The 15406-nt window shown below is 37.7% G+C and overlaps 1 protein-coding gene across 1 annotated transcript in view; it reads right to left on the bottom strand.

Annotated features, from left to right (window-relative positions):
* Positions 1–3844: 3844 nt before the first annotated feature.
* The window catches only part of ADAMTS20 (ADAM metallopeptidase with thrombospondin type 1 motif 20), a 104478-nt gene continuing 92916 nt past the window's right edge, over positions 3845–15406 (bottom strand). Inside the window, exons 30-39 of the mRNA XM_087764389.1 lie at positions 14996–15169; positions 11900–12070; positions 11051–11251; positions 10787–10916; positions 10537–10631; positions 10345–10439; positions 9810–9943; positions 8975–9066; positions 6043–6147; positions 3845–5396 (exon numbers count right to left, since the gene is read on the bottom strand). Coding sequence (XP_087620515.1) covers positions 5307–5396; positions 6043–6147; positions 8975–9066; positions 9810–9943; positions 10345–10439; positions 10537–10631; positions 10787–10916; positions 11051–11251; positions 11900–12070; positions 14996–15169 — 1287 coding nt within the window. The 3' untranslated portion in view covers positions 3845–5306. The remainder of the gene's footprint in view (positions 5397–6042; positions 6148–8974; positions 9067–9809; positions 9944–10344; positions 10440–10536; positions 10632–10786; positions 10917–11050; positions 11252–11899; positions 12071–14995; positions 15170–15406) is intronic.

Genomic DNA, 15406 nt, shown 5'->3' on the forward strand with positions numbered 1-15406 from the left:
TTCATGAGCTCTCCTTGAATGTTCCTTGCTTCTGTAAATCGGACTATAAAATAAGAGCATACAGTGATTTCAAAAAGAGTCTTTCAGTATTCATAAATGGAGGGGTTTGCTTTCCAAAACAAAATAGTAATGGTGGTGTTGCAAGACAGAAATAGCTTGTTTTATTTCAGCTACTCGTAGAGAGAGTAGTTCTCTACCATTTACAGCACGGGTTCTCCCTGTGGCATGCTTTGCTTAATTACACAAATAAGATTTGAAAAACATATGTGGACAAGAAAATTGTGTCACAGGATCAGAGATAAAACACACACACAGATTAAAGAAGGAAACATTTGTTTATTAAAAAGGAAAAGGTTCTGGATGGCAGCACAGAGTCAGACATGAGACAGATGAATGTATGCACAGCTGTTCATGTTTAAAGGCAGAATATAGACATAAATACAGTTAGATCTTTGCTCTGCTGCTACAGTATTTTTATACAGTCAATTCAAAGGAATATCTGTCATAACTGAACACAAGGAGAAATTTATCAGAAACAGAGCACAGATTGCTTCTCTAAAGCCAGGATAAACAAAGCCCAGAAAAGCCTCTCAAGCTATGGTATTGTAAAATAAACTTAATTGTGCAAAAGAAAACCACCTTCTGTAGATGAGAAGATTAAATGTCAGATTCAACTCCAAGTCAGATAGCTTGTTCTTCTGCTTGAATAAAATGCAGGTAAATTTTCCCCTGCTATCATCACAATTACTGCTCCGTCTGAAAGAAAGCCAGTATTGTGAAGCAGGAATGCACTTTAAAAGCAATACCTTACTTTTTCTATGATCTATTCAGCCTGTTTCTAAAGCACAGCAGAGAGAGGGGCTGATGAGGCCCCCCTCGAAGTTTTTTTTTAATGCATAGGTACAATGAGGCCATCTTGAAAAATCAGAAAGGCTCAGGAAAAGATGCCCAAGTACTATGGGAGAGCAAAGCAGGCCTAACAAGAGAGGCCACGAGCTGGTCCATCGGATACGAATGCTTCCCCAAGGTTGCCACTCCCTAGCCTGGAGAACATCACCTCATATCGGTTCTGCCAAGCTGACCTCCATGCTACTTTTACCTGCATTGAGTGAGTGAGACACTACCTAACTGTTCAATACATGAGTAAGCATAAAGGCATTTAAGTGCAGCCTTCGGCATTTCATGGTTCAATTTCTACAAAAATAGAAATATGGAAGTCAATTGTCTCATGAAAGTTAACTTTTGGAGATCTATTGTATCATGAAAGTTAATTTTTGGAAAAGGTGGTGGGCTTCTTTGGAATGCAATTGGAAATTGTTTTAATTTTTAAACAAGGCCAACATAGATTTACTGCCAACATGGATTACTATGAAATCTCAACTGCAATGTCTATATATAAATGCTCATTTTAATATTAATTTCCTATTTAAATATTCAATTATCTTGCTTCAAAACTATTTTTGTACATAGTTTTCCTGTTCTCAATGTTTTAAGTTAAGGTTAAAATATTACAGCATATTTCTGTTCCACTCCAAGTTCAGTTTTAATAGCCACAGAACATCAATTTTCAGGAATCTATTTGTGTCTTTATGGAAACAATAAAAACCAACCCCTCACACTCCTCACTAATCTTACTTAAAGCCCTGCAAGATACAGAAAGCACTTACAAGACAGTAATATTTTATTCAGATTCTGAATTTGTCAGGGATCTTATAGGTTACTACAATAAAACTGCAAAGACATAAACCCCCTCCTTGTTACATGTAACTTTTATTTCAAATAGTCAACAAAACTGAGAAGTTATGATAAACATTTTCCAAGTCACAGGAGCGGAAGAAAAACCCCAAAGCTTTCCCTCATCTTTTCGAGTATGTCTTGGCTATTATAGCCTTTCAGTTAGATAAGAACACTACATGACCATCCATCAGAAACCTGTATAGAGACATACAAGTGCTGTTGCAACTCTTCTCATGAACATGGCATTGGCTGAGTGTACAACACACTTAGGGCTGTCCCGGATCAAACGCCTGGGCGTATTCTGCTCCTCTCTCCAGGGAGAGTGACACAACAGACCACGCCAGGACGAATTCAGCTAGGATGGAGACCTGTTAGTGGACCCACAGCCAGAGTTTCCAGCTCCTCTGCTACCTCCTCAATATCACCTTAGAGCAAATACAGGTAAAAGACATCTAGATGATGTCTTCATGAAGAGATGTCACAGGTACTGCCACATGGCAGTACACCTATTCATAGCATGCTGAGTGACATTTTGTGAGATAAATGTGAGCAGCAAGGTTTTTTACATCTAGCCCGTCTTCGGCATTCAATATTCAGATAAGCGCTATATGTGTGTCTGTGTGCATACACACAAGCAAGTAAGCACAGTTGTGTCACCTAATATCTGATGCTGTCGTTGCTGGGATTGAAAGTGTCCTAGAAGACATCTAACAGAAAGTATTGTTACAATCATTTTTAACTATTACCATCCCTTAATTATTATTTCTTCTTTATGGAATAGTGACAGGACAGTTGAACATTTCGTTTCCTAACCATCAACCAAAGCTGGAGAGCTGCATGACGGTGACCAGCCGTGGGCAGCTCGGCACGCATAGACCGACGAGGTGGAGCTCCCCGCTACTCTGGCACACATCTCAGCTGCCCAGTGCCATGGAAATCCACAGCAGTGTCAATTAAAGGAGATGGAAACGTGATACTGCAAGTTCAACACATGATTCTAATTTTATTGCATGGACCTTCTGACACGTCAGGATCATCACATCTCCAAATTCATCACAGCTGATCACCAGGCTCATGTTTTCCTGAAATTGTCCTCAGGATGAAAAGTTAGTAGAGTCAAATGGGGTGATGGATTAAGCCCTTTTTCTCAACAAAATCAAAAGGAATTCACAAAATGCCAGAACAGACAAGTACTTTCCCCCCACACCAGGGCTGAAACTCCAAAGCAAGGATAAAAGAAAGAAAAGATGCAAAAAAACTACAATACAATACAGTGCTGTTTTATGCAGAAGTTGACGTTGGGCCACAGGGTTTGCTCTAATCATAGAAAATACATTTTTACTCAAAAATCACTACTATTACCCAATAAAAACACGCTGTGTTGAATATTGGGTTAAAAGTCATTTTGTTTGGTAGTGGATTTTCAGAGTGATTCTGTTGCAGCAGATCTGAGCGCTTCCTAGACCTTAACTGGAGTTTCAGGGCTGATAAGAAAATAGTCCTCCTGGGGATGGAGGTGGACTGCAGTTCCCCTTCTGCCAAAGCAGTTGTTTAGGGACCATGCTATAAACGAATTGATCCAAGTTTAGCACAAGGAGGAGGAAGATTATTTCAGATTCTTACATTATTTCAGTGAACTATTTACAGGGCAACCGCCCAGGAAAAGTATAGGTGGACCCGGGAGGACAATGGAAAGAGCACACAGACATGGAGTTTGTACCTCTGAAGCAGGATTTGTTTCCATGGAAAATATCCTATAACCTGCTCATGTGGCAGTTACTCCAGTATAAGTGAAGAGGTATTAAGGATGTAGTTATTCTGTGCATAAACAAGTTGAAATGTTTTTGCAACATTTTGTACTAAGCATTTGATTAAAAAAACAAGCAAAAGTACTCTGGTGCCATTCACACAAGCATATTTATTATATAAATATTTTATAAATTACAAGATTTTAATTATAAATGTAAACATTTCTAGGAAAATAATGTTTTATGTTCTTATTAATGTTTACAACTAATATAAGGCACATAGTGCAAAAATACATTTCTGATGCAGAGATCACAAAATAATTACCTACATGTGTTATCTAAAAAGTAGCTCCTTACGCTTCTGTGGTACAGTACTGTTTTTCGTTAATATATATTGCTAATTCCTGGCTAACTCTTTGTGGGTAAAAATATGACATAGCTGCCACTTGATCTACCAATTATACTGGCATGCAAAACAAATATTTGGTTTACAGAATGCATATTGTCAGAAAATGCATGTATAGTTATCTGGTACATAATATATGTTATTATGCATGTAGAAAATTTTATTCTGAATACCTGAGAGTTGGCCCTGACACACATTATCTTTATATGCATATATTTCTACAGTTCTGCACTGTAAAGTAATACAAAACAACAAATCAAAGAGCTAGATTGTTTTTTAAACCTTGTAATTCTTTCATACCCTTGCTTTTCTGGAAGAAAAAAATTTAACTAGCAGATGTTAGAACTGTATTTACAAACATTGAAAAATTAAACTGAGTCAAAGATGGACACCAAAACCACTGTGGGGCTTGATGCTGCCTCTGCCCAGGGTTTTCACTAAAGTTACTGACAATTACATTGAATTGGAATATAAGAGGGGGACACACTACAGCCTTTACTAACGTGCCACCAGCCAGTATAAAGGAGTAAGGTGTATATGGAAAGTGTTTAAGTAAATACATATTTATACAATCACATACAAGATGCTACGGTAAATAGAATACAGTGCTTTTACTGTATACTTGGATGAAAAGCAGGGATTTAAAATCAGATTTCCAAGCAATTTGTTTCCTTATTTTCTTTTCCTGTAACCACAACAAAACTAAGCCTAGATGTTTAACATGTGCTATGGAGACTACAGAGGTTAAACCACACTTCTCAGGATTACTGCTAGTATTTGAGCACCACAAAGAATATAATGAAAGGGATGGGGAAAAAATGCTTTTACTGACAGAGAAACACACAGATCTATAGAAACTATCATCTCAAGTATGTTGTTATATACTTTTCTGCTGTAAGTTGTTGACAGATAATTCCTAAAAGGTTTCACAAAATTGGAAGTATTTGAAATTATTACCTGTCTTCTCTACATAGCAATAATTCTTTCCTTTCTATATTTTAGTACAGTTGATCAAGAAAACCAGTGGAGTATAAGTTTTACTGAATACTGCATAAGGAATTGCACTGATTAGTCGCAGGTGAAGTATTACAATTATGATACAATTTAGAGTGTTACTCATGGTAGTAACCTCAGTGCAATTTACTTGCTAATATATACTGTACATTGAATTAATGCCTCTCCATTAAAACCTGAAGGTTTATGATTGTGATTTATGCACTTGCTAGTCCACAGGCGGATAATACATGCCTGAATAAACACTGAAGAAAACAGGAATTCTTAGTAGTGAGCATTAATGAGCATTACAGAGATGAAAGAATTTATATATATGTATATATATATATACACACAGCACCTATAATTTGCACCTAAACGGCAGACGTCCCTGCTTTGATGCTCTTACCACATCAGAGTTCTCACTGTATTTGAAGTTGAAGACCAATAATTGTGTTAGGAATACATTTTCCACAAAATCCTCCACATCTTCCATATATTTTAGTACCATCCTGGGAATTAAGACAAAGAGAACACTCAATCAAGAGAAATCACAGTTGTACAAAAAGCTCCTTGAGGTTTGCACACAATAGACATTTTGACAAATTGTACCTACAAATACTAAATCAAGAGACAGCATCGAATTAGCAAAACGGGCACAGAGATCCTTTATCAGTATCGCTGTACACCTTCTTTCCCGGTTTACCATCCAATGTTGTCTTAAACTGTGCATGCTTACTGTTCTTGTTCAACTGGTCTTTTGGTTTCCCACATGAATGAAGTTGGAGGCAAGCAATCTGTAAGGATTCTCTGTAGTAGGGTATCTTTAATAAAATGGTTTTTGGGGGTGTTTTTTTTTTTTTTTTAAGTATTATTAGGTATCTTCAAAACTTTTAATAAACCTGATTAATATAAGAATAGGCTCTTAAAATCAGTAAGAGAAGAGTAGGCAGGCAGCATTGATCTGGATTAGATTCTGGGCAGTGTGATTAAACATAGTTTTCACATTACATCTGGAAGAACATTTAGATGGGTCAGAGACCTTGAGCACTATTTTTGATTCACAACTAGTTTTCACTAGAGAGCCATCACTTGCACCTCTGGAAGCATAATATTCCAAGCCATAAGAGCAGGTAAAGGAAAACAACATCGACTTACATGGGATTTGTGTATGTCAGCAGTTGCATAGTTGCCCTGAGAAATCCACCTAACTGTACTGGATAATCTTAGACCTGTACCAGCCAAATTAATGCTGAACTGACCCTAATGAAAAAAAAAAAAAAAAAAAAAAAGATAAAAAAAGAGAAAAAGGTAAAATACAGAGCTGATAAACAGTGTTCAAAACACTAAAACACTTACATATTGTCATATCTGCACATATCACTTAGGGTATATCTAGACATTGAGTACTCAAAGGTGTGTACTTGACCTGGGTTAGTTACACTGCGCTATATCCTTTTTTTGGACGCTCAGGACATAGACACACAAACAAGTTATTCTGCAGTAAGTAGCACCTGTGCATCAGCTGATCCAGAGCATCTGTCTGCAGAGTCCGAACACAGAACTAACATTAGACAATTCAAATTATTTTAGCCACCTTGCTACATATTAAGTTTTAATTTACAAGAAGTACGGACTTGCAACACGCAAGAATGAGGCTGGCTTTCTTGAAAGACTTTTTTTTTTTTTTTAAAGTGCCTGTACTTTTTGGAAATAATATGGTCAGGACATACTGCTACCTGAAAATTACAGACTAATCACTTCTTAGCCATCTAATTCTCAAATTTTTGCAAGCGCACTGTTCAAGCATCATCATCTTATCTTCCATTTCTTTTTCAGTATACCAAATAACATAATTGAACATGAACATAAGTGGAGGTTAAAATAAATACATTTATGGCTAAATGGAATGTTTTGCAATACAAACCATTCAAAAACAGTTTATTGATTTTAAAATATTTGCCTACGCAAATACATACTCTGAAAACTAGCTTTAAAATAGAGTTAGTTCATATGAGAATAAGAAATATATTAAAGCAACAAACTGCACTGCCTTGGTAAACAAACTGGGGTACATAAAATAATTAAATTGCATTCACACAGAAGTGCAATATGTTGGAAAGAAGTACTACCTCCACAAAGAACCTAATGGACAGTTTAGGCAGCACTGCAATCAGAAAACTCCTCCACAACTCCATACAATTCACTGAAGGCCTGAATTTCTGTATTCGGACCTAGTTAAAATTGCCTAAATCCTGAGATCAAAGCTTTAGCAAAGATAACATTTCTATTACATATGGTAGCTTCTGTATTTTATTGCTTAATATCGTCATAGTCATATATTTTTATATATACGTATATAAAAATATTTGTGTGTGTATACGTATATGTGCATGTATAAAAACACAGCATTCAGCCTTTATTCTTGTGATTTACTGAAATTCCTTTATAAAAATTCAGTCTTATATCGTTCAGCTAACATAAGCTCATATGGATAGGGTTGGTTGTTCTTCAAGTGCTCAAAAAGTGGAAGATTCCATTTAATGAATAAAGCGTCTGGAGGAAATTCATACAAATGGTGTGGAACACTTTCCAAAATTAACAGGCCCAAAGTAACTTCATTCACAGTGGTATCATTTTGCAAAAATAAATGAGAAGTGCTATGTGCAATTATAATAACAGCTTAACAGCTGTCGGTCATGTCATACAGCATGCTCAAGGCCAGGAACAGATTTCAAGGACTGAGAGTGCAGGAACTGAGGCCTTTTTTCTGCATTAGAAGTGTTAGTTTCAGTGCAAATCATATAGATGGAAATGCATCAGTGTAAAACCATGTAAGCAGAATGACTTCCCAACAGAAGTTACAGGTGGCAAATAGATGTGTATTGTACTAAGCCTAAAGAGATTGCAGGTTGAAGATACCTAATACTGTAATGAACTCCAACTGTTTTCTTGTCAGGGGTTAAGTCTGCCTAACTCAGGTATTTTATTTGTACCTAAATTGTACATAAATTGTCTCTAGCTGCCCCTGAATGCGTCCACCCGCAAAACCTGTCTTAAGTCTAAGCACTTAGGATAGATGGACAACAGGAATTCACCTCCATGCAAGTCTGAGCTAGTTGATCTGAACTCCCTTTATTATCAGTGGAAAGAAATATGCACTTCCAGAGGACGGTTGACCTCATCCTAAGGTGTCTAACAGGGTAAGATTAGCTGAACTGTTTTCTAGGGAATCTCATTCCTGCCGATGGACTCCAAAGGCAGCCTAGGTTGACTAGTTCAGATTAGGGCTATGTCTGCATTAGCAAGAAGAACACTGCAGTATGAGCAGATCTGGACAGTGAAAATGTTAGGCCAGAGAGCCCAATGTCTGTATACAGCACACAGATCGGGGTTTTACTTTGGACTAACTCTCATCTAGTCCCATAGACTGAATCCTCATTAGCAGTTGGAGTGCATTAAGGCCCTTCTGGATCTCATTGTTTGATTTAGTTTTATCCAGAAGGCATCCTGTTCATGTCTTCCAAGACTGCTCTATGATGTGAACCAACAGTAAACTGGGACAATACAGAGATTCACTTAAAAAGCACCATCCAATCCAAACTAAAACACTAATGTAGACACAGCAATGGATGTATATATTTTAAATTATACTGCTAAACAGGATTGATTTCCTCTGGTAGTCTTCAAAGATATGAAGAGTCAGGAGAGAAACAGAGAAAAGGTAAAAATTCTGCAGGATTATCGAAGAGCAAAGTCACTGGAGGAGAACAAAGATTGAGAAGCGATTAGGGGAAACCAAGGGTACATTACATGTAGACTGAGGGAGAGCAGTACATGAAATAGGTAGAAACCTGACTATACATACATGGAGCCTAGAGGGAAAGTGTGGAGTAAACAATCTGAGAGAGAAACAAGAAAAAAAATAACGGTGGAACAGAGAGAAAGGAGTAAGAATAAAACTACTTATTAATTTAAAAGACTAGACAGAATAGGAGATTGTTTTAGAACCTTACTGTTCTAAACCAGTCACAGATTTTTTTTTTTCCTCTTACATGCACATTTCTAGTGGATAAGAAATCATAAATACCTGTGGACATCTGGCAGCACTGTAGCAATCTCCAGCTGTGGCAAACGGAACTGCTCTCCCAAGTATAGTCTGAGCAAAAAGAAAATCTGTGGCTAGAAAACAGAAAATTACTCAACACTGAAACTGCTGCATTAGAAGGTCAGGTGAAAATAGTGTAAAAATGCATTAACATGGGAGTCTTTTGGTTAGTTTTGGGTGGGGATTTTTTGTTTGTTGTTTGGGGTTTTTTGTGTGTGGTTTTTGGTTGGTTTGTTTGTTTGGTTGTTTTTTTTTCAAGCAATGTTTTAAATAGTCCATTTTGGTTAATGCAACATCAAACTAACCTATAAGCCCAGTTTCCTTTCTGAGATAGGAGGGGGTTGGGAGGAGGACAGATGTGTACTTGGATGCAGTTCCAAATGAGCTGGTTGTGGGCCACCTTGCCACTTTCAGGCAGAGGCTTGAAGAGGCCCCATCCATTTAGTGTGTCTGTCAAGGTCTGAGATGGCACTAACTACAGCATAGGAAGACTTTCTCTAGAAAAATATGCCAGGGACTAAAAGGAAATGGAATAGTGGGAACAAAACCTTAGAAACTGAAGCTAGTTCACATGTAAAATACGAATCTGCAAGATTCATGCCACTTGACCACTTGGGACAAGCTAATAAGCGAAGTAGTGGTGGTTTCTCCATTTTTTTTCTTTGAAATTACCATTGAATTCCTAAAGCAAATAAGAATTTTCTTTGTTTCTTTGGCATAACTGGATCTATAATTAGGTCAAATGATAATTTCGTAATCACGCCCAGTGCAATTTCAATAGAATGCTCACATTGGCTAAAACTGCCAAAATGCTTACTTTTAATTTGCATGGAGGTTACATCAAATCTTATTTTGCTAAAAACCGTGAAGCCAGCTGCAAGGTAATCATTTCGACAGGCACAGTCTTGCCTTCTGCTTCCATTGAAAGGACATTCATATGGATTCTGCAGCCTAGAGAACAGCAAAGATTTAGCTTTCCCTTTGGCATTTTTCCATAACATAGCATCATAGTGAAAAATAATTGCATTGTGCTATGCTGCATAAAAAATATTAAACAACAGTTACTGAACAAGAAGCTCAGCTATTAATCTTGGCTCAACTGAAACACTAATTTCTACACCATTTCTATAAAGTCAAGACAGAAAATTTTTGTAATCATTTAGTGCAATTAACACAATTTCAGCCTGGAAGTATCCACATTTCTGCATTTCTGTGTTCATATAACTGGATATTCAAAACAGAAAATCAAGCGAAAAAAATTCTACTCGGCTGTTCTCACAAAAGTATTATTTTATTCTTTTATTTTGGAATACAGAAATGCACTTCATAAAGTTGCAAAACCACTTCTGTACCTGAATCCATATACTTCAGAAAAGTTTTCTGCTTCGCCTTTTACCAGTGTCAAATATTCTTTGGGATTCTCTAAGTGCATGCCGGAGCAATAAATCTGCAGGAAAAATACAACCCTTTAGCAAAATCTTTATTAGAAAAGTATTACTTCATAAAAATATGTGCTCATAAAGACTCATAAATATTAAGAGTACCTTTATCATCCTTCCCTTAATGTTAAGTAGGTATTCACCATCCTTTCTAATCCCTTTTTTAATCTGGATATCTTTGCAGGTGGTAAAAATTTCACCTTCAAAATGAATGATTAAATCATTAATATTTCATGAACAGAGCTTAGCTTTAGGACTTACTTTTGCATAATTGTGCTCCAAATAAATTTATAGCTTTTATATAAATAACCTGGGAAAACATGAAGTTCAGCTGAAAATTGCAGCTGTCACTTACATTCTTCCTCACGGCAAATCTTCCTGGCATCTGGTTTTAAACGTGGCAGGCACAAGTCACTGGATAAGCCGTTTTCAGTCATACATTCTACAGTTCTCTCCTTTACCCCGACTCCGCAAGACACTGAGCACTAGACGTGGATAGCCATCAAGAATTAGTTTAGAAGGTAGTAAATAATTAAAATAATTATGTCAGCAAATTTGTCTTGGCATTCATTTCTATTTGAGGCAGCCATCAAAAATGAGCTTGCACATCTCTACTCACCTTAGTCCACTTTCCCACTTTCCAGGTAGCTGCTTGTGAACATCCTTTGATATTACATTTATAAGTGTATGGGGATGGCTCTACTGGGCATTCTCGGTACGCTACAGTTCGAAGGCCATGGGCGTGCTGATTTTGAACAGAATGGATTCCAACACAGTACGTGATCCTCTGCTGGTAACCAAACCCACAGCTGGCTGAGCACTGAAATAAAATCCCCAAGCACAGGCATTATTTCTATGAAACCGAACCTTTCTGCAGCATTGCGTTTACAGATAAGCCAGCTCTGACCCTTGCTTTGGCAAAAGCCTGTAATCCCATGTGTGCCTTAGGGCTGGTACATCAGTGTGCAGAAGCAAAGGTCTACAATAGTTACGCATTCAAGGAGATGGCATGTCCTATGCTGCTCTTTTCTCAAGAGTTCACAGAGGTTCCAGAGCCGTTCCCTCTTAGCTGCAGTACATGTACAGACACGACAAATAAGTAGTGCAGGTGTGCTAAGGAAACAAGGCACTGATCCATCACTTCACTGAAATCAAGGAAAATATTTTTGTTTAATTCAGTGAGATCGGCGTGCAGGAGAGTTTCCTGGGAATTAGCAAAGGAATCCTGTGATGGGGCAGCTGTCCTCTAGCTGATGTTCATAGGTCCCAGGGGGGCTACCAGAAGACTGATAACAGTCACTACAATAAATCATGGCTGATTGGAAGGTGGAGAAGGTTTAGGCACCCACATCTAGATGAAAATATACTTTTTTTTTTTCTCTGCACACATAATGTACTTTTCACAGTAACATAACCTTCTTAAATGTAAAGTGATATAAAAGACATGTGAGCAGTATTATTAGTTTACCTGTGACAGTTCTCCTGTAAGCACAACATATTTAGAGGGAGCTATCCTGCAGTTCTTGGTTGATGGAGGCTTTGTGGCAGGATCACAGAAGCTTTCATCCACTTGGAGCTGGTTTTCATCCACACACTTAACCTTCCGGTGTATGTCCTTTCTTCTATACAATGCCGAGCACTGAGTGTGAGAAAAACAATCACAGTTTTTGTACTTAAACTAGACATTTACAGAACAAAGTTATTTGCCAATTGCCACACACCAGTAAAACCCAGACAGCAACAACTTTTACAACATCTGTTATCAGTGTCAGACTGAATTGCTCACTGAATCAAAATACTTTACTTTGTTTTCAAAGTTCACGTACCTCCAATCAGCTAAAAAGCCAATAGCGTATAATGACATGACACCCTAAATGTTGGGTGAGACTGAGGAGAAAATGAAAATGTCAGGCCAAGATGATAGGTTGAGTGAAAAAGCTCTTCTGTATGAAAAGGAACGAGCCAAAAAAGGATGTAAGTGAAATATGAAAGAAATAAGTTGGTCTTCAAAATAAAACAAAGAATCCCTGGCGGTATGTACGTGATATTACGCAGAAAACTATTTCTATAATTTCTATTACAAAGAAAACAAAACTGCATGCTAACGAAGCCAGTGGTGGTTTTGGGCAGCAGCATCTGTTGAGCCTGTTCCTTTGCCCTCAGTGTCCTCAGACCTCCCCTTGTGGCAGGTTGGTGGGTTGGAAAGTCATCACAGTTCTGCCAGGAGAGGATAAGACACTTGCTGCTACCAGAATCCAGAAAAGTGGAGATACAGGCTAAGTAATAGATGTCAACAGCATCTCTCCAGCTACGGGTGCTTAAACTAACCTGTTTGAACTTGCTGTGATAAAGAAGGAAGTCTCAAATAGGCAAACTCCAGTCTCAGGAGAGGCAATAATCAATAACACCACCTACTACAGTCAGACCTGAACTTAATACTAATTTGGACCCAGCAACAGCCAATTAGAAGACTCACCAAGGTCTGTTACACAGATCAAGCCTATTGTTCAAATTGTATTTTTATTGACTCAAAGAGGCAACTTGGAGTGCAAAACGAGATGCTGTATGGTAAAACAGCTCTGCTAGAGGAAAACTCTAACTTTATCAAGTCAAACCTCAAAAGGATGGAGACTGCACAAATTGTCTGGGCAGCCTATTCAGCTGCCTGAATTGTCCTCGTGGAAAAATGGTTTTTCATAATATCCAGTTTGAACCTCTCTGGCTTCACCTCTACTGCTGTTGCCTTTTGCCTTCCCACTATGTGACACTGTGGAGAGCCTGGCTCCGTCCTCTTGGTACCTTCCTTGCTGTGGACTTGTATCAGGGGATGAAGTGTGGATACAGTTGGCTTACAGAAACACCTGACCTTTTAATGGCATGGAGCAGCTCAGAATATTAGGTACGTAAGGAATAACCCAGATATGAGGTAATGAGGACGGGCAGAAGAATCCTTTTCATTATGCTTTATACATTAGTCTTGTAGACATTCTTCTCTTTAGTACGAAAATGCATATTTGGTAGGAGAATGCTGGCTGCTGCTATCAGCCAGCCTCCCAGCTGCAAGCTGGAGAAATGCTAGATCTGGAAATTTTTCTGCTATGATGTGGCTGGTGAGGTGAGGAAATGACACACGAGCACTCAGAGCTGAGACAGCTGGGCAAAACATTGTGAAGTCGATGGAGAACGTACTGCACCAGGAGTGGAATACAGATGGATAAACACTTGAACTACTATTAATACTAGATGTACAGGGCTATATATGAATCTGCTGAAAGAAGGGAACTGAACCCAGGAATTTCAAGCAAATAGCAATATCCATGTGGAAGAAGTTATGAACTAGCTGGAAGATGTAGTGAAACACAATGCATTTGTATTGGAGAGCTCAGAATACCCAGCTGGAATATCCAAATGCTTGACAGAAAAGGAAAATTCACCCTTATTCACTGAAAGTGTATATTTGTGCTAAAAGGACATTCTGAGCCACTTCCACTAATTCCTGATTTTAACAGCTTCATATGAGGAGAGAACACTTGGAATAAACATATATCGTCAGCTTTCCTTCAACATAGCTTAACAGAGGGATACGTATGTCCGAACTGCATGAATACAATCCAGGTTTTGCAGAGCACCAAAAATTGATTTATATATTCACAGTAGTCACTTCTACAGCATTATGTCCCTGAGACTTTTGAGTCTTCATATTCAAAGGTTCAGGGGGTTTGCCCCAGGAAATTTAACAGTGCAGATTATTAAGATGCCACAGCTGCACAAACTGGGTTCTTGTTTAATGTTACAGTAAGAGACAGGCTCTTCCGTACGCCATTTCAGGTATTGCACGTAATTTTTGGTTTTCTCTCTCCCTCTCTCTTTATATATGTTTGTATGTTTGCATACATGGATACAAAAGTTATTAAATTTTTAGCATATAGAAAATAGTCATCACATCTTTAAAAATGACAGCTCTCTCCTGAAGGTATCTTTAGATTTTCTTAAATAGGAAAATGCATATTTGGTAGGAGAATGCTGAGTTTTGTCTTCTTATCTTGCTTCATATTTGGTAGGAGAATGCTGAGTTTTATTTTGCTTCTTATATTTTCTGGTCAGTCTTCCATACAGATATTCTTGAAAACACTGTTGTCCAAAGGTTTTACCTCTGAGGTTTTTACTTCCAGCTGACATTTCATTTGTATTTCTATTCTTAAAAAGTGATTTTTTTTAAATGATATTCCATAATGAGGTTTTATTTAACATTTTATGCACTATGTAAAGAACTTTTTATATTCAAATTACACAGTTCTATCAATAGGGACCTGCTCAGAACTCCACCAGAGCTTTTGTCTACAACAGTAGACAAGCAAATCCTGTATAAAAGAGTAAACAAAGTTTTTGACATCTTTTGTCACTCTTTTTAGTTTTGCAAGCTTGACCTTAAAAATATCCAGCGTGGTCACTTGTTATTCTGCAACGTAACAGCTATTAGAAATGTATCTAAATGTGGGAAAAAAAAAAAGGAAAACTTATGACATCACTCAGTTCCTTCGTACAACTTGAAAGCCTTACTTACATCTTCCCATTCATCTGTCAGCCACTGGTACTGCATGCAGGCAGGCAGCCAGCAATGCCTCTTGCTAGCGGGCCGGGTATCAGAATTACACATTGCTTCACTCCCTTGACCCAGGCCCTTCAACTGACAGTAGATGTCCCTTTGCTGAATCCCCACTCCACAGGATACAGAACACTAAAATTGATCAGAATTAGTTATGTCAGTGTGAAATGAGACAGCAATGATAGCAATTACAGTGATACTACTGAATTAATCACTGAAGGTAAGAAGTAAACTTTAAAAATTTACTGTTATTTTGAATTTACAAGGTAAGTTGAGGAAACTCCTAACTACCTATCCTGTCCAAGGTTCAGATTACCAAATACTTTCAGGTCTGACAGATATTTACTTCTAATTACTCTTAAAAGAAAG

The sequence above is a fragment of the Nipponia nippon genome, unplaced genomic scaffold (assembly GCF_047370975.1).
Source record: "Nipponia nippon isolate SJK-2023a ecotype South Korea unplaced genomic scaffold, ASM4737097v1 scaffold_3, whole genome shotgun sequence".
Lineage (NCBI taxonomy): Eukaryota > Metazoa > Chordata > Aves > Pelecaniformes > Threskiornithidae > Nipponia > Nipponia nippon.